Source organism: Alligator sinensis, unplaced genomic scaffold, assembly GCF_000455745.1.
Source record: "Alligator sinensis unplaced genomic scaffold, ASM45574v1 scaffold358_1, whole genome shotgun sequence".
NCBI lineage: Eukaryota > Metazoa > Chordata > Crocodylia > Alligatoridae > Alligator > Alligator sinensis.
Genome location: NW_005842121.1, coordinates 1802275 through 1826764, shown reverse-complemented (window position 1 = coordinate 1826764; position 24490 = coordinate 1802275). Strand labels below are relative to the sequence as shown.

Sequence of the window (24490 nt, the reverse complement as noted above, 5' to 3'; positions counted from 1 at the left end):
GGAAAGGAGGGAGAGCAGGTGGAGTGAGAGGGGAGGGCTATGGATTGGGGTGAAGCAGGCAGGGGAGCAGTGGAGACATAGAAGGATTTGCAGGTCCTGGAGCTCCACGCCAACCTGCACCGTGATGTACTGCCCTGTGATGCCCACCCATCGTGCAGCTCCCCTGGCATGGGGGCGTTAACGAGACAGGCGTGCCACAGCTGCTGTTTGCCTTCTCCAGAGCTTACTCAGCGCTCAGCGCTGTCAGGTCAGGCTTCCTGGCCAGGTACCTGCTGTCACCTTTGAGCAAGGCAGAGCCAGTCCTGCCCTCTTGCCTCATGCCACGCTGGCACGCCCCTTCCTGGGGGACTGGAACAGATCCCGGCTGCTTAGCTCAGTGATTCATGAGAGCTGCAAAGCATATGGTGCATGTTTGTGATTGAATCAGTATCTATGTTTCATCCTGAGCAACTGTTCTAATTATTCTGGATTTAGGATCCAGATAAATATTTGTTTTCTTAAGCCACCACCTATTGTGGGAACAATATGCCGTAGCATATGTTAACGTACGGCTGCTATCAAAGGAAGCGCCGGAGAGACCCACGGAAATAGCACAAGTCGCCGGCTAAAGACCCCACAGCAGCAGGTAAAGCTACCACGGGGATGGAAATCCACATAGCAATGTAGAAAGCAGGTGGCCTCCAGAACAAAGACTACACCTGCGTTTGGGTGTGCCCCTTGAGCCGGCTCTGTGGGCGAGGATGTTTTGATCCCAGATACCTCTAACTCCCCTGAAATAGGTCAGCTTAGTTGCAGCAACAGTGAAATGGAAACGTTAATAGACTCTCGCTGAGTCTGCTGGCATCAGCAGCAGCTGTAATAGGAGGTGTTCACAGGATCGGAGACAATGAGGGTGGGAAGGGACCTCAGGAGATCGCATCTACTCCACCACCCTGCTCAAAGCAGGACCAGCCCCAACTAGATCATCCCAGCCAAGGCTTTGTCTACTGCGTCTTAAAACCCTCCAAGGATGGAGCTTCCACCACCTCTCTGGGTGACCTGTTCCACTGCTTCACCACCCTCCTCGTGGGAAAGTTTTTCCTCATATCTAACCTCAGCTTCCCTTGCTGCAGCTTGAGCCCATTGCTCCTTGTTTTGTCATCTGTCCCCACTGAGAACAGTCCAGCTCCATCCTCTTTGCAGCCCCCCTGCAGGGAGTTGAAGGTTGCTATTCAATCCCCCTCGGTCTTCTCTTCTGCAGACTAAATCAGCCCATTTCCCTCAGTCTTTTCTCACCAGTCATATCCCCCAGCTCCCCAACCGTTTTCATTGCCCTCCGCTGACACTTTCCAACGTGTCCACATCCCTTCTGTAGTGGGGGGCCAAAACTGGACACAGGACTCCAGATGTGCCGAATAGAGGGGAAGAATTGGTGCCCTCGATCTGCTGGCAATGCAGCCCAGGATGCTGTTAGCCTTCTTCACAAGGGCACACTGCTGGCTCCTGTTCAGCTTCTTGTCCGCTGTCCCCCCAGGTCCTTTTCTGCAGAGCTGCTGCCCAGCTGGTTGGCCCCCAGCCTGCACCGCTGCATGGGATTGCTCCGTCCTAAGTGCAGGACTTTGCACTTATCCTTATTGAACCTCATGAGATGTCTTTTGGCCCCATCCTCCAGTTTGTCGAGGTCTCTGAATCCTAGCCCCACCCTCCAGTATATCTATAACTCCTGCCTGCTTGGTGTCATCTGCAGACCTGCTGAGGGTGCACTCCATGCCATCTTCCAGGTCATTGGTGAAGATATTGAACAAAACTGGCCCCGGTACCGACCCCTGGGGCACACCGCTTGATACCAACGGCCAACTAGACATCCAGCCATTGACTTGATCCAGTTGACTTGATCCAGAATTTGGCTGTAGGACTCCATGTGCCTACACAACCCCTGCCAACACGTTGTGCACTGCTGCATGGCCCAGCTTTGCCCTAATGCTATTCTGAACTGAGTTGCAGTAGGTATCCATACTGCTTCGCTCCGTGGCTTCCGGGAAATTTCAGAAGGTCGCCCATGCCCAAAGGGACCGGTTCAGCACCAGCCACGTTGTTGACTAAAATGGGTCAGACTGAACTGGTGTTTAGAGCGGCTGAAAGGAAGTTTAATACAAACAATATTAGGTGCGGATGCTGCTTGGATGCATATCACTGATATGCAGATGTGATATCTTACAAGGATGCCAGTGAGACCAGAATGCCCTTAGAAAGGCGCCTACGCTGCTCTCTTTATCCAGCTTTTTCTCTGAGCAGACAGCTGAGACATCCCCTCCCTTGGCTGAAGCATATGTCATTTCCAAGGAAGCAGCATGTGAAGATTTTGAAATGCAAATGGGACCAGTCTGGGGAAGTGGATGAGCAGGTTAATGATTTTTAAGACCAAGTAAGATGGCCTGATAAGCTTGAGTGCTGTGCTGTTACTTCTGTGCTTGCTTGCCATGCAAACTACCGGTGCCTGTGGTTTCCCTTTGTGGTGCCATGAGGCCACCCCCTGCTACATGCGACACAAATCCGGTAGTGGAATGAGAAGCTTCAGAAATGAATGCAAAACCTGGGGCAAGAGCTGCAGTTTTGTAACCAAAAAATAGCAGCTGATGAAGTGAGCTGGGATTCACCCAAGTTTCTGCATCTCTGCTGCAGCAAGTCTGTAAGGGGCATCCCTGCTCTGCCTTCTGGATGAAGAAAGGTGCTTTTCAAGGGCTCTTGCTGCCTTCCCCCTGCTCTCCAGCTCAGCAAGCCTAGATTGTGTTGAGCTGTCTCGATAGTCACTGTGAGAAAAGCAATTTCCAAAGTCGTGAGACACAATGCACTTGTTGTAAACGTGGCTCCTTCCTCAGGCATGACCAGGGCCTGGCCAAGACTGTTGGCCAAGGGCTCCAGGAATTTCCCCCTGTCCTGTTTAACCTTGTATCCCAGAAGGACGTGTTTTGTGCCTTTCCTGCCGTTTGGAGGGCAGAGGAAGAGAGTGAGGAGAGTTCATCCGAGCCACTGGCATCTCCAGCTGTTTTGTTTGATATTGTGCAAGGCATGTTACCCAAGTGCTTCCTAGAAGGCTTTGTTGAGCTGGGCCTTAAAAACCTCCAAGGATGCCGAAACCTTGTTGAGTAACCTGTTCCAGTTCTTTGCAACCCTCCTAGTGAGACAGTTTTGCCCCCCCACTACAGAAGGGATGTGGGCAATTGGAGAGAGTCCAATTGGAGGGCAAAGAAAATGGTTCAGGAGCTGGGGGATGTGACTTATGAGGAGAGGCTGAGGGAACTGGGCTTATTTAGTCTGGAAAAGAGAAAGGTTGGTAGGGACCTCATAGACAATGAGGGTGGAAGGGACCTCAGGAGGTCACATCTAGTCCAACCTCCTGCTTAAAGCAGGACCAGCCCCAACTACATCATCCCAGCCAAGGCTTTGTTGAGCTGGGTCTTAAAAACCTCCAAGGATGGAGACTGAAACCTCACTGAGTTACCTGTTCCAGTGTTTTACCACTCCCCTAGTGAGAGTTTTTCTTAATATCCAACCTCAACTTCCCTTGCTGCAGCTTGAACCCATTGCTCCTTGTCCTGCCATCTGCCCCCACCGAGAACAGCCCGGCTCCATCCTCTTTGCAGCCCCCCTGCGGGGAGATGAAGGCTGCTATTCAATCCCCCTCGGTCTTCTCTTCTGCAGACTCAATAACCCAGCTCCCTCAGCCTCTCCTCATCCATCAGATGTCCCAGCCACCCGACCATTTTTGTTTCCTCCACGGACTCTCCAATTTGTCCACATCCTTTCTGTAGTAGACGGCCTGCATCCCTCAGGCATAGTCTCTTCTGTTGTGCTTTCCCCTTCCCCAGGATGATTTTTCAAATGAGCTGGCGTTGTGTTGCAGTTGTTGGAGAAGGCAGGGCAGAGAATGCAGCTGGCACTTGGAGTGCAACACACGGAGGAGGTTTGTGATGGTCCCAAAAGGGGAAAATTAAGAGCTGGCATTTTCCAAGGGAAGCCTCGAGTCTGTTAAGGGGTGTCTCAAGCCCACAAAGACTGAGGACCACTGCTATAGATCTTCCCCTCTTCATTGTGCCATGCTTTGTGTCACCGGCTGGCAGTCGCTTGAACCTCAGCGCAACAAGGCACAGCAGTCGCTGCTGACGGTGACGGTCTGTAGAGATTTTCCGCTTCTCTTTGTCTTCTCCTTTGCCTGCGGCACTCCTGGGGGAGCGGACAGGAGAGCAGGACCTGGGAGTGTGGCACCAGACAAAGCGCACTGCATGTGAATCGGTACCACTGGGGATTTGCAGCCTTTTGGTGAAAGGTGAAGGGCAAAGGGAAGAGTCTCTAATAACACATTAGCAAGCATCACCTGGATATTTGCTTTGTAAACTGGCAGTGTGGATCACGGCCGTTTATCTGGGCTGTAAGTCCTTGAACCAGCCAAAACTGTAACAGCCCTTCACACTGGAGGATGCCGAACTGCCACAGGTTGCACTGTCCTGTCCAAATCCACTGTCCCGGACAGCAAGATGTAAAGGGCCGAGTGCCCGGGGACAGCTCCTGAGATGTGTTTGTGAGGCTCTTTGGAGGGGGAAGTGCCTGTCTCGCTATTTACTCGTCTCTGGCATTGTGCAACTTCCCCGTGGAGCTGGCAGTGTACATGTGGGCAGACCACAGCCACGGCTGCTTTTAAATATCTCCCACCTTGCTGTTGCTTTGGACTGATGCAAGCAGTGCCGGCTTTGAGCTGAGGGCTGTGCTGCCAGATTGACCTCTGAGGCTAGTAGAGAGTCTGATTCTGATTCAATCGACTAAAGAGCTGCAGAAGTGTTGCTTGAGATGATGAAACCTTGTTTTAACTGTTGGGAGGTCCAAGGGTGATGCTGTTATTGCTTAATCCACCCTAACACCCGGCTTCCTCCGAATGACTGGGCCTTTTCCTTGTTTCTCTGGGTTCTGTGTTTGTATACCTCTCACAGCAGCCCCCCTCCATCTCCCTCCTGTTATATTGTAGTCACTCGCTCCACTTTATACACCTTGTCCTTTTTGCAGCATCTGATGAAGTGAACTCGGGTTCTCAATAGCTTGGGCTCTCTCTATATGTCTTATTTGGTTAGTCTATAAAGGTGCAGCCCCACCCTGCCTTCTGCGCCTTTTCTGCCAAGACTGAAATACAACCGAGACAGCTGTCATCTAAGGATCCAGACAATCACCTGCTACGATTCTCTTACTTCCTGTTCTCAGCTTTACCTTGTTGGATTCCTCCCCCTTGTTCCAAAAACAATTGCGTTTGTTGAATAGCTGACATTTCATGACTGCTTCCCCTTGTATTTATACGTAGGCTCTCAATTAACCTTTGAACCAATTTTTGTTATGTACGCACTAATGTCCTATCACTGTATTAAACAAATACACTGACTTTGCTACTTAGCATTTTATAGACTAAAAATGTATACACACGCAATACATATGTACAATGTGTGTATAATATAGATACGCGCACATATATATAACGTGTGTCGTGTGTATATAAACTACATTTGATATATTTATACATACCTTATATTTATATAAATACATATAAGTGCTAAGTAACAAAGGGAATGCATTTATGTTTTGTGTTTTGTTAGAGAGATAAGACAATAGTATGCGCATAAAAAACTTGATTCAAAGGTTTAGTGAGAACGTACAGTTAAATAAAAGTGAAGCATTCGTGAAATGTCAGCTCTTCTACAGACAGGAATAGTTTTTGGGCCGGGGATGCTTCCAAGCAGATGTGTAGTCCCCAAGCTATACAGCTGCAGGAGCGAGGCAGGACATCAGTGATGTGTTGAAGGAACAGTACAGCAGGGTTTAATGCTGGTTAATTCAGTTAAACTTAACTAACTTAATCAGTTAATTTCTAAGGTGCCACCCTGCCTTGCCTTCTGCCTAAACTTAATAGGTGGCCTTGCTGGAAAAGGGGGTAGAAACTTTGGACTACGATTCCCTATTAAGATTCTGCGCATGGTTTTTGAAAAGATCCTGTACTTTGCTCATATAATCTTGTTTTATTCAACAGGTCACTGGCTCCTTAGATGATTGCACCTGTGATGTTGAAACCATTGATGCTTTTAACAACTACAAGCTTTTTCCTCGACTGAACGAGCTTCTGGAAAGCGAGTACTTTAAATACTACAAGGTATTTTTCATAGACAAATTTATTCATTGCCAGAAATACATTAGAACAAGAGAAGTGGTGTGTGGGGCTGTTTTAAAATTATCCCTGCAAGTGAGACTCATGGAAAACCAGGGCTGGAAGGCACCTCAGGAGGCCATCTAGATCACCCTGGTCTTTCCCATCCTAGACCAGTGTTTGCCAAACCTGTGCTTAAAAGCTTTTGAACTGCCCTCAGACACAACTACCAGGTGCAATGGCTGAAATGTCAAAGGCATCCTTTAAATTGTCACAGGTAAAACAGAGGGACCAAGGCACTGCCACTGCCCTGTCTTTATAATTCAGGCATTCTTGCATCCAGTCTTTTTCAATTTTATGAGTGTGTTCAGCAATTCTACGTTTTATTTTCACAGGGGAGTCTTAATTTGAAGCCCCCTGGTTTTCAAATAGACTCCCCAGAGGCCGTAGATTAATTTTTAAGTGTTTTATTGTTTTCTTAAGGTCTTGGACAAAGCAAGAAGATTTTTTTTGTGGCTAAGCCAGGCTTGCAAATCTAATCTGTTGTGGTAAAAGCGGGATAAAAGAATCTGTGTTTCCTAAAGAGTCTGCCGGATTCCCAAAGAGCTGTGAACGTGACCCAGTGAGCTGGTCACTATGACTGCCTGTAGATGTGCTAATGAGAACTCGAATGAGCAGACTCAATTAATTGAGTCTGTTCCATGTTCTAATTAGAACGCGAGCAAATCGCTTCGCCATTGCATGTATTAAGTGCCCCCACTCCCATTAAAATGACCACAGTGGTGCTTTAAGTAAGCCTCCTTGAATGAGCTTTAGTTGCTGTCCTCATTTTAAAACATGGGGGGCAGGGTGCTTAATACATGTGATGGTGAGCTGTTTTAATTAGAGTGGCTGTCAGGGAACCACACTGATTAAAACAGCCCCTCCCCAGCCCGGAGCATGTGTATAAGCAGCCTGTCAGCCCTCACTAATTGACAGCTTTAGTAAACTTATTTTTTCGGAGCAAATTCTTCCAACATTTGTATTCATGAAACCTCTTTGGAAGTGCTGGGATTGCACGGATATGAGAGAGAGCCTTTCTCTCTTCTCCAGCAGAGATGGCCCAGTTCTATAGATTTCATAGACATCAGGGCTGGAAGGGACCTCGGAAGATCATCGAGTCCAGCCCCCCGCCCAAAGGGCAGGAAGTCAGCTGGGGTCATAGGATCCCAGCTTCATTCTGGGATGAAGGTTCAATCTAGGATTCTGCATTCAACCAGGGCAGTGCAGTCTCATTTGGTGGATGAGTATTAGGCCGTTTTGTCCAGTGCTGTCCTTTCTAATGAGATGGTTAAATGCTAGGACTGTGTTAAGAGTCCTACTTGGATGGCGGTGTTTTGAGTCAGAGTAAGGGCTCTTAGAGGAGTCACTTGAGGCTCTGTTGCACATTAGACAGGCCATAAACATGAGATTTTACTTTGGTTAGGAAAACCCAGTGATGCCCCTGAAACCTTCAGCCCGCTGGTCAAATTCAGGCTGGTTTGCAGAACTGTGGTTCTGGTGACTTTTGCCCAGGTTGTCATGACCAAGAACATTGTGCGGGGGGTTAACACTTTTCCTCTAGAAGGCTTTCCCCCGGAGTAAAGTTCATCCCTAGCCAGAGAGCCATCACAATGGGCTCCGCATCCTAGGAGCTCTCGGAAGAGGAGGTGTAGGCTCGAGCCTGGGCACAGAGGTGAATCTCAGCCTAAAGAAGATCCATTTAAAGCAGTTAGCAGTCGCATCTACTCCCAAGATGACCAGGGTTCTCACATTAGGTTGCTGCTCAGAGACCTGGCCTGGCTCTGGGGACGTGTGTAATGGCCAGTTCAATGTTTCCTTTGCAGGTCAACCTAAAGAAGCCGTGCCCTTTCTGGACAGACAACAGTCACTGTGGAATAAGGGACTGTGCAGTAAAGCCTTGCGAGTCTGTAAGTACAAAGAGCCTTTCACTGACCTGTTTCTTGTTCTCTAGATGATTTTTAGAGGACAAGAGGAAAGACACAGACAGAAATCAAGCACAACCGTCAGCATTCCTGGTCCCTGCAGTGTACAAAAACGTATAGGCTCATAGGTGCACAGCAGTACTGGAAGCCTACTTTAATGTATATTAAAGCATCGCTGAAAAAAATCATGCTATTTAATTAATGTGCATTAAAATAAGCAACTGCGCATTCAGCAGCACTTAAAAACCAGGCCCTTTAGTTAATGGGCATTAAGGCAGGCTAGTGTGCATTTGCCTGGTACCTGACAACGGAGGGTGCCTGGACACGAGCAGGGAGGCTTGTACAATTCCAGCACGTCAGAGCAGACTTGATTAATCGCATCTGCTGGAGTGTGGTCATTACCGCGCTCCGGCGGGCTCCCGCGTCTCATGTATCAGCATCCTTGCGCTTCAGACTGGTGGCGGGGCACTTTATCTACAGCTCATTCAACAAGCTTATAGCCATTTTGAAGTGCAGGGATGCTGATACACGAGATACTCCAGACGCTTTAACTAGAGCAGCTCTTGGAGCTGCCCTAATTACAGTGCGCCCCCTGCCCCCCTCCCCGCCACTCCCAGTGCACATGTATAAATGCCGGGAGGTACTAAATTTAATATGCATTAACGAAAGCGTGTTAATGCACGTGTAGATGCGCCCATTTGTTTATTTTATTTTCCTATATAATTAGAAAGCATGCTGTGCATTTCAGTCATCTTTCTTAGAAGAAGAAGTGACATTTCTTCCTGGGATAACCATGTTGTACCTTCTCACATATGGTGTGGAAAGGTTTGAGTTAGACCACTAGAAACAATTGACCTAGAGACAGAAGTATGACTTGCTTCTGCGTTCTGGGTGTTCTGCTACCTTTTCCTTTCTCCTACCTGGTCACTAGGTTCGGCTGTATTCCTACCTTCCCAAAAGGCAATCACAGTGGTAACAAGTATCATTATCTAAAAATTAAAAATCCACTTTTTCAATTTAAACATATTTTTCTTTTTTTAAACTAATTTCACATTTAATTATATACAGGTGTAGTACAGCCTGTGTTAAGATACAAACTAACTGCACTTTGGCAAAATAGATTACATTAAATTAAAAAAAGAATTGAACAGTTTTGTAAAGAAAATCACCCCCATTAACTAAGCGGGGGTCACTGGCAGTGGACATGGTACTTCAGAGTTACATGAAGTGTGGAATCGGCCTCGGAGAGCTGTAACAGAGCCCCGAGAGAATACGTTTCTTGTTTTCAGTTTATCTGACTAGTTCCCTTCAGTGACTAGTCTGTTCAGTGACAAAATCATGATTTGTCTTTCCTTATTTTTATTCATGGATTAGAAAAGAATATTGAGGATGAAACTAACTGGTTCCAAAAGTTGAATACGATGATCCGAAACACTCAGTTCAGTAACTACAAATCATACTCGCCGTGTTTAGCAAATCTGGTTTATTCTTTGCTTCCATATCCAGCAATTATAAGGTTTTCTTAATTAAACTATCTTAACAAGTCATTTTTGTGCATTTTTAACTGCATTCCCATTCCTTTCTCAATACAGCTTGAAACAATGCCCAAGTAAATAAATGAATTGTTAATTAAAAAGGCATTCACCATTTTCTGATGCCATAAAAATGTAAAAATTGAGAATCTGAAAAAAATCGTATATGTTAAGTTATATAATTGTGTAAATAAAATGTAAAATATGTGGGAGTGAATCCTCCTACTTACCAAAAAGAAGCATCTAGTGTTACACCCATATTTAATTGCAAATCAGTGTTTTAATTGTTACTCACCTTTCTTAGGGTGAAAAAAACCCTTAAAAATGAATTCAAACCCAGGTTAAATTGATCATTTAAATAGAGATTTCTCCCTTTCTGGTTTAAAATACAATTTAAATAATAGATTTTAGGCACTTTGACTTGGATCAATTCACCTTGAAGGCAACATGGATATTTGCCTGTTGGCTTTTCTACGGCCCTCAGCACCTAAGTACCTGAATAAGAAGTATTTTTATTCTCTTCTTACAGATGGGCCTCATTCTTGTGCCCTAAAGCCCTTCTACTCCATTAGACCAGTGCAGTATAAATGAAAAGTAGGCCTGAAGGTTATTGCTTAATAATACATGGGAAGAGCCAACAGTCCATATCTGAACAGAAACCTGTGCTTCCCCTTTAAAGTTTTCTAAATGTTTCCTAATGTTTTCATAGACTAAAATAAAAAAAAAACTGCATGATTTCACAGTGAAAAATGTCTCAGCTTTATCCTTGTGTTTCAGGATGAAGTTCCTGATGGAATTAGATCTGCCAGCCATAAGGTACGTGTTGCCTGGATGGTACAGCCTGCTCTGCTTATTGCCACGAATCAGAGTGATACCCAGTGACCCCAAACCCCAAATGCCCTGCTTCTCCTGACAGTTGCTATTTAGAATATTGTCCCTTTTTAAAGGTCTGGCACATGCAGAAATGGTTGTAGCAGATGGCCCTCCCCTGCCAGGAGGGAATTTGGGGGATTCTTTTTTTCATTAGTGAATCATCCACAAAGATTAATATTCTCGCTCTTGCGCAGAACTATGGGTTAAGGTTGAATGGTGAGTCCCAAGTAACCAGTATCTTTGGAAATGCTATGCAATCCTTTCTGCAGACTTCCAAATTAAATAAATGGCTTTTTTCCCCTCCTCTCCCTTTGCACCCTAGTATTCGGAAGAAGCTCATAACCTTGCTGGAGAATGTGAAGAAGCTCAACGACTTGGGGCTGTTAATAGATCTTTGAGGTATAGTTTTCTTTCCCCTTCCATAAATTATAGAGTCATAGAGATGTAGGGCTGGAACGGACCTCAAGAGGTCATATCTAGACTGACCCCCTGCCTGAGGCAGGATCAGTCATGTCCATACCCTTCTATACCAATCTATTGTGCATCAGAGAAGACCAAGGGGGATTTAATAGCAGCCTTCAACTCCCTGCAGGGAGGTTGCAAAGAGGATGGAGCTGGACTGTCCTCAGTGGGGGCAGATGACAGGACAAGGAGCAATGGGCTCCAGTTGCAGCAAGGTGGTGCAATCTCCATCCTTGGGGGTTTTCAAGACCCAGCTAGACGAAGCCTTGGCTGGGATGATGTAGTTGGGGCTGGTCCTGCTTGGAGCAGGGGTTGGACTAGATGTGACCTCCTGAGGTCCCTTCACACCCTCATTATCTATGATTCTGTGATTGTCTAATCTCCTAGCAAAACCACACAGTCAGTCCTGACACAGTGCAAGACATAACACCCTAATCTGCCATAATTAAAGCAAGGGGACCACAGTGGCTGCTGCAGACCTTGTTAAAATACGCTCAAGAGATCCCAGGCGGAGGCTGTGCCACCTGCTACAGAGGAAGGCAAAAATCCCCCCAGTCTGTACCAGTCTGACTACGGGGTCCAATTCCTTCCTGACCTCAAATACGGCATTGATCTGACCCTGAGTGGAGGGGCAAGACCTTCTAGCTAGGAGCCTCCAGGTTTAAGTCCCTGGAAAGCGGGAGCATTGGCACAGCTCAGTCAAAATTCCCAGCCTTGATTGCAGCCAACACCCAATGCCCCTGAGGTATGCTTTAAAAAAAAAAAATCCCAAAACATGTAGCAGCAGGAGGGGGAAAAAATCCCTCTAAGCCCCATGTGGCAACCAGCAAAGCCCAGAAGTATGGGAAATATCCAGAGTAAAATACAGGCAGGGCTATGCCTAGGCAGTGGCTGTCCAGCCTCTCCTCGGACACCTCCAGTGATGAAGAGTCCATAACTTCCCCAGGCATCCGTTCCACTGCCTCGCTCTGCTAGCACTGAAGAAGTTTTCCCTGATACCCAATCAAAACCTCCTTTGCTGCAGCTTCAAGGCATTAAAGTTAAGATTGTCTCGAAGAAAAGTTACTCCTGACTCGCTCTAAAATGGTGCTGCTTTATCCCTTGCAGTGAGGAAGCCCAGAAGGCTATGCTCCAGTGGACCCAGCATGATGACTCTTCGGACAGCTTTTGCGAAGCTGATGGTATAAGGACCTGCCCTTACGTCAATGGTTTTGTAACAATACGCCAGTGATGTAACAATACTTAAGCCGATTACAAAGGCTTAACATCTTTATAGAAATTTAGGCTAGTGCATGACACGCTACCATGTATGTTTAAATCTTTAAAAAAAAAATGCAAGCAAAGCAATCCTTTGGAGGAGCTTCTGTAGAGGGTAAAGCATGACTTTTCCTGATCCTTGGCTATGTAATAGTTGGAACAAGACGGACTTGTTGGACTTCAGTGGTTCCCAGCCTTTTTAGACCGCGGACTGGCCAGCTACAGACCAGCATACCGCAGACTGGAAGTGACCGGCATACTGTGGACTGGCAGCCAACCCTTTTTTATACTCAGTATAAAAAAGGGGTGGCTGCCAGTCTGCAGTATGCCGGTCACTTCCAGACTGCCGATGCGGCAGCCGAATCTCCTGCAGACCAGTACTGGGTCATGGCCCGGGGCTTGGGAGCCTCTGGACTAGATGATCTCCTGAGGTCCCTGCCAACCCTCATTTTCTATGATTCTGTGACTGCTTTTCCTTTTAGCACTGAAAATATTTGTCTGTAGCAGTACTGAGTGATGGGAAATTGCATCTGGCTAGAACTGGCCTGTGTGGGAGCAACACAGTGCAATTCTGTCTTTAGTGACATGAGCACACTTCTTTTTCTGTTTCATTACAGGAGTCGTTACCTCTCCAGAAACATCTTAAAACCTGTGTGCCCATGCACACATTTAAAGGGGTTTGCAATGTTGATCTTTGTTAAAAATGGAAACTAAATGGAAATGTTGTTTAAGAGTCAGGTTCTGGACCCTTTTCTCAGACCGCATTTTCCCTGTGGTTTCAATGTCAAGGAGGTTGTTCAAGGAGCGCGGTGGTGTTCACTGGTTGTAAGGGAGCAGCGCTTGCCCCTGAGCGCGTGATGTTTCTTCGTTTGCTTCTGTCATTAACTGAGAACTTTGCTTCCCAGACATCCAGTCTCCTGATGCTGAGTATGTAGATTTACTCTTGAATCCTGAACGCTACACTGGCTACAAAGGGCCGGATGCCTGGAAGATTTGGAACAGCATTTACGAGGAAAACTGTTTCAAGTACGTGGAGGGCTTGAGAGACTAATTTTGCAAGTGCTGCTCGTTAGCGATAGGTCTGATGGGATGAAAACTCCCCCTACAGATTCTAAGCTAGTTCTTAATTTGGATGGTGGGGGGTGATTGGACAATGCATCTGTTGACAGTCAGTGGTATCCTTTTGGCCCTCTTGACTTCCAGGCTACTGTGCAATGTCTTTTCCTGTTCAAACTTTGCCATGAACACACATGACACCACAAATGATGCCACCTACCACTTGCATTGTACTTTTAATCTTTAGCCTTCAAAGTACTTTACAAAGCTGCCTTTTTCACTACATCGAAACGAAAACCAAAAACTGGCACGACTCCATTTTTCCATATTACAGGTCACCTTTTTAAATGAGGTTGGGCAGCAAAGTAATTCTAAACTTCTCCAGGCGACTTGCCCTCCGTGAACTCATAAAACATTATTACAGAGCAAAGAGATTATTTATTACATACATATTTATACCGCCTATTTAAATTATTTTTCTCTCTTAGGCCTCAGACTGTAAAAAGGCCTCTGGCGTCTGGAAGAGGTGAGTCATTTGTTCATCTGGCTAGCTCCTTTGCAGCCAGTGGATTTTAATTGCCTTCATGACGAATGCTAAATATACTGGTTTTCATACGCAAGGAGAGGGATGTTTTAGCTCGTTATTGGGCGTGCAGTAAAAAGGCATGATGAAGCACATCTTGGTGTGTAACATCTGAGATTTGATACTGCGAAGACTAGGAGGGTTTGCTGTATGGTGACAACCAGTGAAGGGAGGTTTGGCTTTCAAGCGTCAGTCTGGATAGCTGAGAAGGAGGGAACATAGAGGTGAAGTGACTTGCTGCAGGTCACCGAGGAGTGCCATGGGGTTAGCCCTCAGGTCTCTGATGCCCTGTCCCGTGTCTTGCGTTCTGGGACACACTGCTCTGTCCCGCCCTCTGAACCCGAACCCTGGTGTGTGTGCTGGCACCGAATCCTTAACGAACTGCCCACTGCAGCTGACGACACATCTGTTCTGACTGTTAACACGGGTGAGATTGTCCAAAGAAAAGCAGGTGGGCTGTATGACAGCTGGCTGCTTGATTCAGCAGAACCCAAATTCTGTGGGCAAAATCTTCCATGGTGGGTTTTTTTTGGATTAGTCCCTGACATAAAACAAAAGGTGCAGAAAGAGCAGAGGAGAGGGATGAAATCTATGATGAGCCATTGGGTAGCAGGGCTTTCTCTGATGGGGCTGGTGTCCCGGATGAGGAGTGACTGAAATGCTGCAGCATTCAGATGAGAGGGAAGGCCAGAGAGTCCTGTTTTGCAGATCAGGTGACAGAGGCATCTTAAGCGAGGGCCTAATTTGGCACTCGGCGGTTGGGACTGCTTAACCCACAGGAGACGGGCTCTGCATAGGTGCCTGAGTCACGTGCTCAAGGGTCTGCAGACGGTCTATGGCAGGGAGGCTGCAGGAAGGAAAGCAGGTCTCTACGGGTCCACCAGCAGTCACCTGCAAAGGGCCGTAGCGCTGCCAGGAGGCAGCAGGTGTAAAACCGCTCTGCTCGTCTTGTGTCTTCACTGCAGCAGCTGGTGATAACCTCAGGCTCCTGCAGAACCATTTTAAGCACTGCTGAAGCCACGTGTTCCCTTGTTGGAGCAGTTTGCCAGCTCTCACTGCTACTTGCAACTGGAATTAATTCTTATGACATGTAACCTTTCTCTCTCTCTCTCTCTTTTTCAGATGATGAAGGTGAGTGCATTTTCCCTCATGGATACAGGACTGTTCCCTCCCTTACTGCTCCCCCCTGCTTCATTCGCAGTCCGAGATGTTATCCCAGCAGCCAGCTCGCAAAACAGCTATTCCAGCACAAGCACAAGTCACCTGGGTCTTACTGTGCTTGATTTGCCCTGTCTCCCGTTCAAAAAAAATGACATCTTCATTCATGTTTCACATCTTTCCCCTTGCACTTTGATGAGAAGATGCTCCCCCGTGTGTGGCTGGGGGGCTGTACACCGCAGAGCCTCCACGGGAGCCCAGGCTCCATCCAAGAGCCGTGTCACTCGGGGATTTTGAAAATCTTGCCCTTTAGAAATTGGACCAAGCTTGCTCCTCTTCTTGGAGATGGCAGAGCTCTCTGCCATGTTGAGCCAGGGCGTGGGGTGAGATGGCCCTGGGGTCTGGCCAAATGTCCTTATCAGCTGCTTTTAAGTCATGTCGGGCTGTGTTTTCCAGTGGGGCCAAAGCACCCACCACACTGCGTCAGCAGCAGCAGGGCCCCGGGACTCCATTTCTTTTTTACAATGGGAAAGAATATTCCTTCCCCCCGGCAAGGAAAAAGGGCTCGAGCCTCTGCCTCCGGGACTGGGTATTCTGCTTCTGCTGTGCCACTGCTCCTGGCTTCTGCTCCCTTTTGCACTCTCGCCTGCAAAACGTACGCAGGCCCCGATCCTGCCATCCAAGTGACACAGGTGGCTCTTTGTGCCTATGCAGAGTCTTCTGCAGACCCGCACGAGCTCAGGAGTCTGGCCGCAGCTGTGGCTTGCAAGTGAGGGCCCTGCCTTGTGCACCAACCCTGCTGTGACCCCGGGACCTAGGGCTGGGCTGTAAGAAATGCCTGGAGCAAGCAGAGGGGCAGTGGGACCCTCTGAGCCCGGCACTGGATTTCATCATGGCTGTGGTGCCCTGAGAACAGCTTTCCACAAGCTCATACCGTGCTCGAGGTGATTGCACTTCTGACAGCTTGGTATTTTTTTTGTTCTTTTCCAGGGCATGCCTTTTACAAGTGGCTGAAAGGTAATGGATTTGACTGCTTGGTCTGTAGCGGGGTTGGACTTGTTGTGTCGGTGGGTGGTGGCTGGCAAAGAGAAACATGCTTCTGTGTCTCTCTCTCTAGTGATGGGGGAAGGACATTTCCAACCCATGTTCCTTGATTTTTGTTTTTTTTAAACAGTGCCTTTTCCCTTCCAGGTGTGTGTGTGGAGAAAAGAGCCTTCTACAAACTCATCTCGGGCCTGCACTCCAGCATCAATATCCACCTGTCTGCTCGGTACCTTCTGCAAGGTGAGTGACTTTGTCCATAGACTGGATCGAAGGAAAAACTTCACGGTTCGTGGGACCACACTCTGGAACTGACTCCCGGTGGGGGTGGTGCAGGCACCTACCCTGTGGATCTTCAAAAGGAGACTGGACGCACACCTTGCTGGGTTATTTGACCCCAGCAGTCTTTCCTGCCCAGAGCAGGGGGCTGGACCCAACGATCTCGTGAGCCCTAAACTTCTGTGAATCTGTGACTTCCTGCCTCCCTTCCCTGCTGCTGTGAAAGCAGGCTGGAGTGGCCTCAGTGGCTGGCACAATCCTAGCAGGTAGCCCAGGCTGACAAGCCTCGAGCCCAGCCTTGCTCTTCTGTTTCTCCCTCTAATCATTTTTCCTCCCTTAGCCACAGATCGCAGGTGTGTGGGGAGCTGGGAAGCATGAGGTCGGGGCTTCCAGATGCCTTAGCAGGAAATGATTATTTATTTATTTTTTGGTTTAATCGGGTGCATCTACATGTTGTCATATGATGATGTTGCTATGGTGCCGTGCTTTAGTACTTCCTTTTAGTACTTCCCAGCTTCCTTTTGGAAGTACTAAAGCGTGGTGCAGTATGGGTGGTAACTGCCGTGTGTGGCGCGGTTAGGTTTCACCACTAGCGTGCCGCTACGGCGACATATAACCGGGGAGCGTGCCGCTACAGCAACGTTTTTTTGTCGTCCCCCCCCACTCCGGGATTGGCACATCATTTCCCATGAAGTGTCTGAATCTGAACTCCAGCGATCTCTGCTGGGGGACAACAGGCTCCAAAATACGGCAACATGAAAAGAATGAAGATTAGCAAAAATTTAATATTATATACATTTTATATATACGTTATTTATAATTTTATATATATACAATTTCAAACTCCTAAAAAGATTATAATAAAAAGAAACTCTGTAAAAAAACTGAAGAGGCTCCAGACCAACATTTTCAGTTCGACTTCTTAATAGCCTATAACATTCAGGGAAAAATATGATTTGAATGACTTGGATTGGAAAGGCGTGTAATACGCTGCCAGGACAGGCCCTGACAGCTCTTCATGTTAGTACATCAGTGATTTTCAGCCTGTGGTCTGCGGACCCCTGGGGGGCTTATGTCCATGGGATCTGCAAAAGAGGACTAAGGTCAATCAAAAGTATGTGAATACCCACACTTACAATTCAAAGGGATCCGCACCTCCTTTAGAAATTTTTTAGGGGTCCACTAATGGAAAAAAGGTTGAAAAGCACTGGTCTGCAGGATTCTTTAAGATTAGCATAGTCCCTATTTAAGAGGCTCTCATTTAATTCTCTATAGCCTGCGTGAATACCATTGCTGTTTATCCCATGCTATTGGTGATCCAGCCACCAGGTGGTGGGTGGTTATGCATCGCTTATTGTTGTTGCGTTTGTATTTTTTATGCAGTTTTTCTTGATTATAATCTTTTAGGAGCTTGAAACTGATATATTATATCTATATAGACATAGATATAATATCGCTAATCCTCATCCCTTTCATGTTGCCACGTTTCACAGATCTGTGGCCCGTTACAAGTGAAATGATGAGCAATACCACCACACACAGGAGTGTCCTGCTACTTTTTTCTCTAGGGGTATGGGCACACAAGCCACTTACTCTGGGGTAACAGGGAGTGTGGATTTACCATGTTTCAGTTGCTCCACGGTGACTGCCCATGTACATACCTTTATCCCGTAGTAAGTGGGATTAATCTGGGGAAATGTAGCCCTCCTTCACTGAGAGCTAAGCTACTGCAGGATGAAATAAACTGCTGCTTATGAAAGCGTATGCATCTCTGATTTAGTCTACAAGGTGTAGATCTACCCTGCCTTCTGCCCAGCTTCCACTTGTTTCAGAATAAAAGCGTGCACGTGGGCAGTTACCCCAAACCAGCTGCAGGGTAAATCCCTCCCCTCTCTTACCCCACAGTAGCTTGTTTGTGCCTCTCTTCCCTGAGATAGACACAGACGCTCCTTTGTGCCGTGGTATTGTTTCATTAACTGCTGACCTGCGCTTTGGGCCCAGCATTTGCTCCTGATGCGCTGTACTAGGGAAGCTCACCCTCAGCAGGGGATCATACCATCTTTTTTGTAGTAAACGAATGGGAAGCAACAGTGAAAGAAAGAAACGTGGGGCATCAATTAGTAATGGAGCAAATGCTGCATGATGAAGAAGGAATTGATCCATTCCACGTGGCTGAGGTCTTGCCAACACCCCAGCTAATGCTGGTTTAAATGAAACTCATTTGAAGTCAGATTTAAACAAATAGATGCAAGTTTCCAATGATCCACCTAAACCAGTTTAAAACAGGCGATAGCAATGCAGCTTGTATTTGTAAATGAGCTGCGTTTCAATTGATTTTAGTGTCCATACCAGGTTTGGGAGACAGCTGGGTGCAAAATGGCACCATCCTTTCAGCTAGAGCAGTTTTGTGTGAGATTGGGCCTGCGCGTTTTAAACCTTAATTTCTAAGAATAAGCCATAGTCACGGTGGCTTGTAGTGTTGCACGAAGGAGAATTTCACTGAGCTGAAATCATGTTTTCAAAGACCTGCTTTCCCCCTTCTCTCAGATACGTGGGCAGAGAAGAAATGGGGACACAACGTTACCGAGTTCCAGCAGAGGTTCGATGAAATACTGACCCGAGGAGAAGGGCCCAGGAGACTCAAGAACCTGTATTTCATCTACCTGATCGAGTTACGGGCGTTGTCAAAAGTTCTGCCATACTTCGAGCGCCCCGGCTTCCAGTTGTTCACAGGGAATCAAGTCCGAGATGCGGAGACCAAAGCCCTGCTGCTGCAAGTTCTTCGCCTAACCAAGTAAATACAGTCAGTCACTGGGGAAAAGGAATAATGGTGCAAAGGGAGCAGTAACCAGTGAGGAAAACAGCCCCTCCTTTGCTGGAAGCCTTTTAAAGAAGTTGCTTTTTTTTTCAGTGGGATAATACGGGTCAAGCTAGTAGGATGGTATTGTTAGGAAATGCAGACGCCTGAACTCAAAATGCAAAACAGGATAATTAGCTCCACCGTTTAACATCTTAGTCTGAAAAGAAAAAAAAAAAGAATTAGCAGAGGTGTGTCTAATTAATTACCTCGTTGTCAGCTCCCAAACTTATAGCTGTCTGAATGAGCTCTCGGATGCCAGCTTTAGGTTTCTATATGAGTTCAAAACAGTCTTGAATGTCTTGGTTATGGGCAGCTCTAATCGGTCACCTGTGTGGGCAATGGAAGTTAGCTCTGATTAGAAGCTGGTCCTCTAGGTGACACATGCTTGTCTGTCTCCGATGCCTGGCCTCTGTGGTTAAGGAGATGCTGGTACCTTCCCATCTATTGCATCAAAAGTGTCCTTATGAGAATTCCCAATACTTGTAAGAGACAGAAAGGACACTAAGAGAAGACGCAGGGTAAAGTACCAAAACACCCAAAGGACTCGGGAGTCTAAATCTCATTTTCTAAAGTGACTCAGGAGCCTCCAAGTCATTTTGGTATTTAAAAAAAATGTCATCTTCAGTCCTGTCTTCATTCATGTTTCAGATCTTTCCCTTTGCACTTTGATGAAAACTCCTTGTTTGCTGGGAATGCAAGAGAAGCTGCCAAACTGAAGGTAATGGTCCCTCTGCCCCCTCTCCTCCTACATCTGGAAGACAACAAAGCGTTTCAAACCCTTTGCTGCAGAAGGGATGAGTGTATAATTTGCTTACCTGCTTTATGTGATGCCAGTCCCAATTTTTTGCCTGTTACTTAGGCAGACACCTGGTGTTTGTTATATCAGCAGGGTGCATAAGCCACTTTGGTGAATAGGAACCCTCTGCCCCTCACCTTGTCCTAAGGTGACTCTTCTATTTAACTACTTACTTGCTGAGACTGGCCACGAGCCATCAATGGCAAGGCTTTTAAAGCAGCCCTGAACTAATGTGAGCCTGTCAAGTTGTTTAGGCCTCTGAGAAATGAGGTAAGGAGCTTTAATGAGGTGTGGAAAACCTAGGGCAGGCTGTTCCTGCAGCTAATGTGGTGGCTTGCACTGTAAGTGCATACTCCCACACCCCAGAGCCAGGTACTTAAGCAGAGTACATTATATGTCGATGAGCTTCAGTTACCAGGGGAGAAATTCTGAGTTGGGGTCAACGTATTCATTAGTTTTCCAAATGCTTCGGGCAGTTTAACGCAAGCAAGCGAGCCTGTGTCCACAGTTTTCCCAAGCCTGTGAGTATGTCATCTCAGGGTAGTAATGTACTGATTTTTTTTCTGAATGCATCAATCAAGGGCTCTGAGCAGGCTTCTCGTATTGAGGTCTTGCATTGTACCTGCACTACGGTGGTGGGCTTGGGAAAACAAAACCCTCTTTCTTTCCCCCCCCAGGAGGAATTTAGGTTCCATTTCCGGAATATTTCAAGGATTATGGACTGTGTCGGTTGTTTTAAATGTCGTCTTTGGGGCAAGCTCCAGGTAAGTATTAGAAGTTGTCTGGCGTAAGGATCATGCTTTTGCTCTGGTTTTGTACAGGGGTCCTGGCTTGGCCAAGGCTTCTGGATACTACCATGATATAAACAGTGATAAAGGCACTGGTTTGGTTTTCCTTTTGATGGGTTTCCCTTGTTGCTGCTCTTAGCAGCATTTGACACAAAGCCCATTTGATTGAGGTGATATTAATGCAATAGGAATCCATACAAATCAAATGAAGGGAAAGGAAGGTGAACTCGCTGGTCAGATGCTCAATGGCCTGTTTCTTGTCCTGCACAGACTCAGGGCTTGGGCACTGCCCTGAAGATCCTGTTTTCAGAAAAGCTGATAGAGAAGATGTCTGAGAGCAGCCCCTCCCAGGCATTCCAGCTAACGAGGCAGGAGATCGTCGCCTTGATGAACGCGTTCGGAAGGTTGGTGGGAGACTTTGTGCGTTTATTTTTTCCAGTACGAAGACAATACAAGGTAGCAGCACGCTGTAAAACTAAGGGTCTAGGCAGATGTAAAGATTGCATTGAGATCAGACGATGTCTGCCTAAGCTGTTAGGGGGTAGCTGGCGAGTCTGCGTGATTCTGTCGCAACACGAATGTAGTAAACGCCATCCAGCTTCAACCTGGCTTCATTCAAGGTCAAAGGCAAGGGGATTTAGCTCCCTTGTACTGCGACGGATCATGCCGAGGTAACAGCTGATATGGGTTCCTGAGCAGCTGCTCCCTGTCCCCTTGTCTTGTAGCTAATAAGCAAATCCGTCTGTGCCCAAAGCACCTTCTCAGCAGCTCCAGCACTAAGTCTTTGCATTCAGAGCGTTTGCTAGTGACGCTGCTAAGCTCTGAACAAGCGTCTTGTGGCCCTGCGTGAGTTTTGGAGCACTGACTTTGTTGTATTCCACTTCTCTGAGGGGTTACAGTCAACACTCGCGGCTCAAGCAGGAAGGACTCAGAAGTGTGCAAGAAATTACTTGTGCCATTTTAGGAGCCCACTGTCTCCCAGCAGAGGTCGTTGCTGTTCCCACTCCTGCACTTAGTTTGGATGCCAGCCTTTGAGCACCAGGTTGCTTTTGAAGCACCTCTTTGCAAAAATGATACCTAAGAGGCAGCCGTCAGTTCAGCTCTGAGGCCGTGGGGAAGCATTCGTCTGTAACGAAGAATTCAGTAGAGTGAGATTTATCAAAAGGCCTTTTGGTTTCATCCTTTGCCTTCTTGCGTGGTCTAGTCTGGAGGGCCAGGTTAGCAGGTTTCCGGTGGGATTTTAAATTGTTCCTAACTTCTGAAGTGCAGTGGTCCTGGCTGTATCTAAATCAGTGACCAATCAAGGCACTGATTTTGTTATCCTCTGAAATACGAATTGCTGGCTGATAACGGGGGCGAAACATGTCCACGAAAAATCAGCCCTGTCTGCAAAATAAACGCTCCCAGCAGTGCTGTTTCGGCTGAGAGGGAGCGTACAGAACTGCTGAGCAGCTCTCCCTGCAAAGCATCGCAGCCATGCATTTGCTTTGGAAGGCGCTGCCTCGCTGTCACTGCTGGAGTGCCCCATACGTCACAGGAGCACCTCTTCCAAAGAGGCTGGGTAATGACACGGAGGCTCCTTTCCTCCTTCCTCCACCAAGATTTTATTATCGTCACTGGAATAGAAGCATGGAGAAGCTGTGTTGCAGAATAGCCTCCCTTCTCTCTGGGCGAACAAGCAAGCAGGGGCAGAGTCCAGTGTTAATACTTTCACAGCTGCTAACAAATTGCCTGCTTGCTGGCCCAGAGAGGAGGCAGCGCTTTTGTAGCATAACCTCTCTAGGAAAAAGCTAGCTCCAGGCCGTGACTCCGGGGAAAAATCCTTTCCCACCCCCCATGTTCTGCCTTCCAAAACACAAGATGCGTGTCCTTGGGGGCGTGTGGTAATAAGAGAATACAGCAAATACATGAAGCCTGCTCAGAGCCTTGGCATTAGTGTTTGATGCTAGGGCTCCACTAGCAAAATGCATTTGGCAATAAAATGATGAAATCTTTTGCAATAAGCATAAGGTTGTTCCATAGTTGCTTTGAGAGTCTGCTTCAGCAGCTGTTTCAATACTTGCACGTGACTTCTTAACCTCTATGTAACGGGGACTTTTGACTATAGCTAAAATGAACTGTTTATAAAGGGTCCCATGTCCTATTCTGCTGCCCTCACTCCTGTGTATTTGCTTGCTCTAAAACAATTCAGCAAAGCCGGGGAGGTCAGAAGTTCATTGTTTACCATGTAAAATGTTTAGCTCCCGAGCTCTGTATTTATATAAAAATACAAGGTGGTATTTGTCATGGCTTTAACTGTATCTTTTCCTTCCTTCTGTTTGCATACAGGATTTCAACAAGCGTTAGAGAGCTGGAGAACTTCAAGACCTTGTTACGAACTGTGCCGTGAATCTGTTGCAGAGGGAGAGAAAGACTTAAACTTCAATTTTATGCTCATTTTCTAGAAAACAGCATAACAGCCTGGTATTCTTCATGCTTCAGGCAGCCAAAAAAGGGAAAGACCACTAGGAGAAGCCTTCATTTTACAAAATGATTGTGTCATCAAGTTACTGAGGCCAAATGTTTTGTATGAAAAGAAAAATCTATTTTTTTTAAAGGTGGGGCAGGGAGGGGGTGGAAATAAGGAATAATGTGTGTGGAAAATATAAGGATCAGGTTTTAGATTTTGAGGGTTATTAGAATAATAGTCTGTCTGCATGCTACTGTCTTTCCAGGGGTAAAAAAGAGTCTATTTGCCTGTGGAAATAGAAGGTGTAAGTGAAACTGTGACATCAAATAAATTCAGGAACACAAAATACAACTACAGCAACTCACTAGACTGTTGCTTTTTCTTTAGTCAGCCGTCCTCCTCTGCCTTTGTTCACTAGCTTCTCCCAGACGTTGCCATTTTTAAGATGTTTTAAAAGTAACGTATGAAATGGTGTGAAGCGCACTTAGATCAGATATTTTTTTATGTGGTTCAGTGCCGTCATCCTGGCACAGGCTACCACCTAGTTTTCAGGATACAGCTCTACCCCGTGGCTGGCACTGGGAGGGGCATGCAGTTGTGCCTAATCCCAGGTTGCTCTGCACCAATTTTGCTAAAGGTGCAACTCTCTCACCAGTTTCCTGCAGCCTGTGCAAGCCCTTTTGTAGATGTGTCCGTTTCAATTTAACGTAGCATTTCTCAGACTTTTGGTACCTGAGGCACACTTTTTCCTGGATTAAAATTGGTGGCACACATCACCCTTACACCCAAAAAGGTTGGGCAGGGGGATTCATGTGTGTGCATATAACTTGTGCAGATCCCTGGGGCCCTGTGGGCCTGATGCTCTGCAGCTACATCCGATATTGATAAAGTATTATTATAAATCAATCGCTGCTTTAGTATCAGCCAGGTAAGCACTGGTTTGAAGCTAAACTGAAATGAAAGCCCCTATAGAGAGATGCCCCATTTCAAATGGGTTTAAAATGAATTTACATTAAACTGATGGCTTGGGGTATGTACAGACTGGGGGGGGGGGGGGGATTTGGGAGGGCAAACAGGGTTCACAGGGGGAGGGGATGGTGAGATCTGACCCTCCCTGCCCCCCAGACAACCAATTCTGCCTATCCACCCAACTTCCTTCCTTGGTTTCTGGCATGAGAGCAGGATGCAGGGCTTGGCAGGCTAGTGGGGAGGGCCTAGCTGGTCTGTGGATG

The 24490-nt window shown here is 46.8% G+C and overlaps 1 protein-coding gene across 1 annotated transcript in view; it reads left to right on the top strand.

The window, feature by feature from the left end:
- The window catches only part of ERO1A (endoplasmic reticulum oxidoreductase 1 alpha), a 30487-nt gene extending 6869 nt beyond the window's left edge, over positions 1–23618 (top strand). Inside the window, exons 3-17 of the mRNA XM_025205615.1 lie at positions 6047–6166; positions 8026–8109; positions 10434–10472; positions 10852–10928; positions 12099–12172; positions 13154–13274; positions 13793–13830; positions 15010–15018; positions 16036–16062; positions 16237–16329; positions 18913–19159; positions 19874–19943; positions 20699–20785; positions 21080–21213; positions 23138–23618. Of these exons, the coding sequence (XP_025061400.1) occupies positions 6047–6166; positions 8026–8109; positions 10434–10472; positions 10852–10928; positions 12099–12172; positions 13154–13274; positions 13793–13830; positions 15010–15018; positions 16036–16062; positions 16237–16329; positions 18913–19159; positions 19874–19943; positions 20699–20785; positions 21080–21213; positions 23138–23198 (1281 nt within the window). The 3' untranslated portion in view covers positions 23199–23618. The remainder of the gene's footprint in view (positions 1–6046; positions 6167–8025; positions 8110–10433; positions 10473–10851; positions 10929–12098; positions 12173–13153; positions 13275–13792; positions 13831–15009; positions 15019–16035; positions 16063–16236; positions 16330–18912; positions 19160–19873; positions 19944–20698; positions 20786–21079; positions 21214–23137) is intronic.
- Positions 23619–24490: the final 872 nt, after the last annotated feature.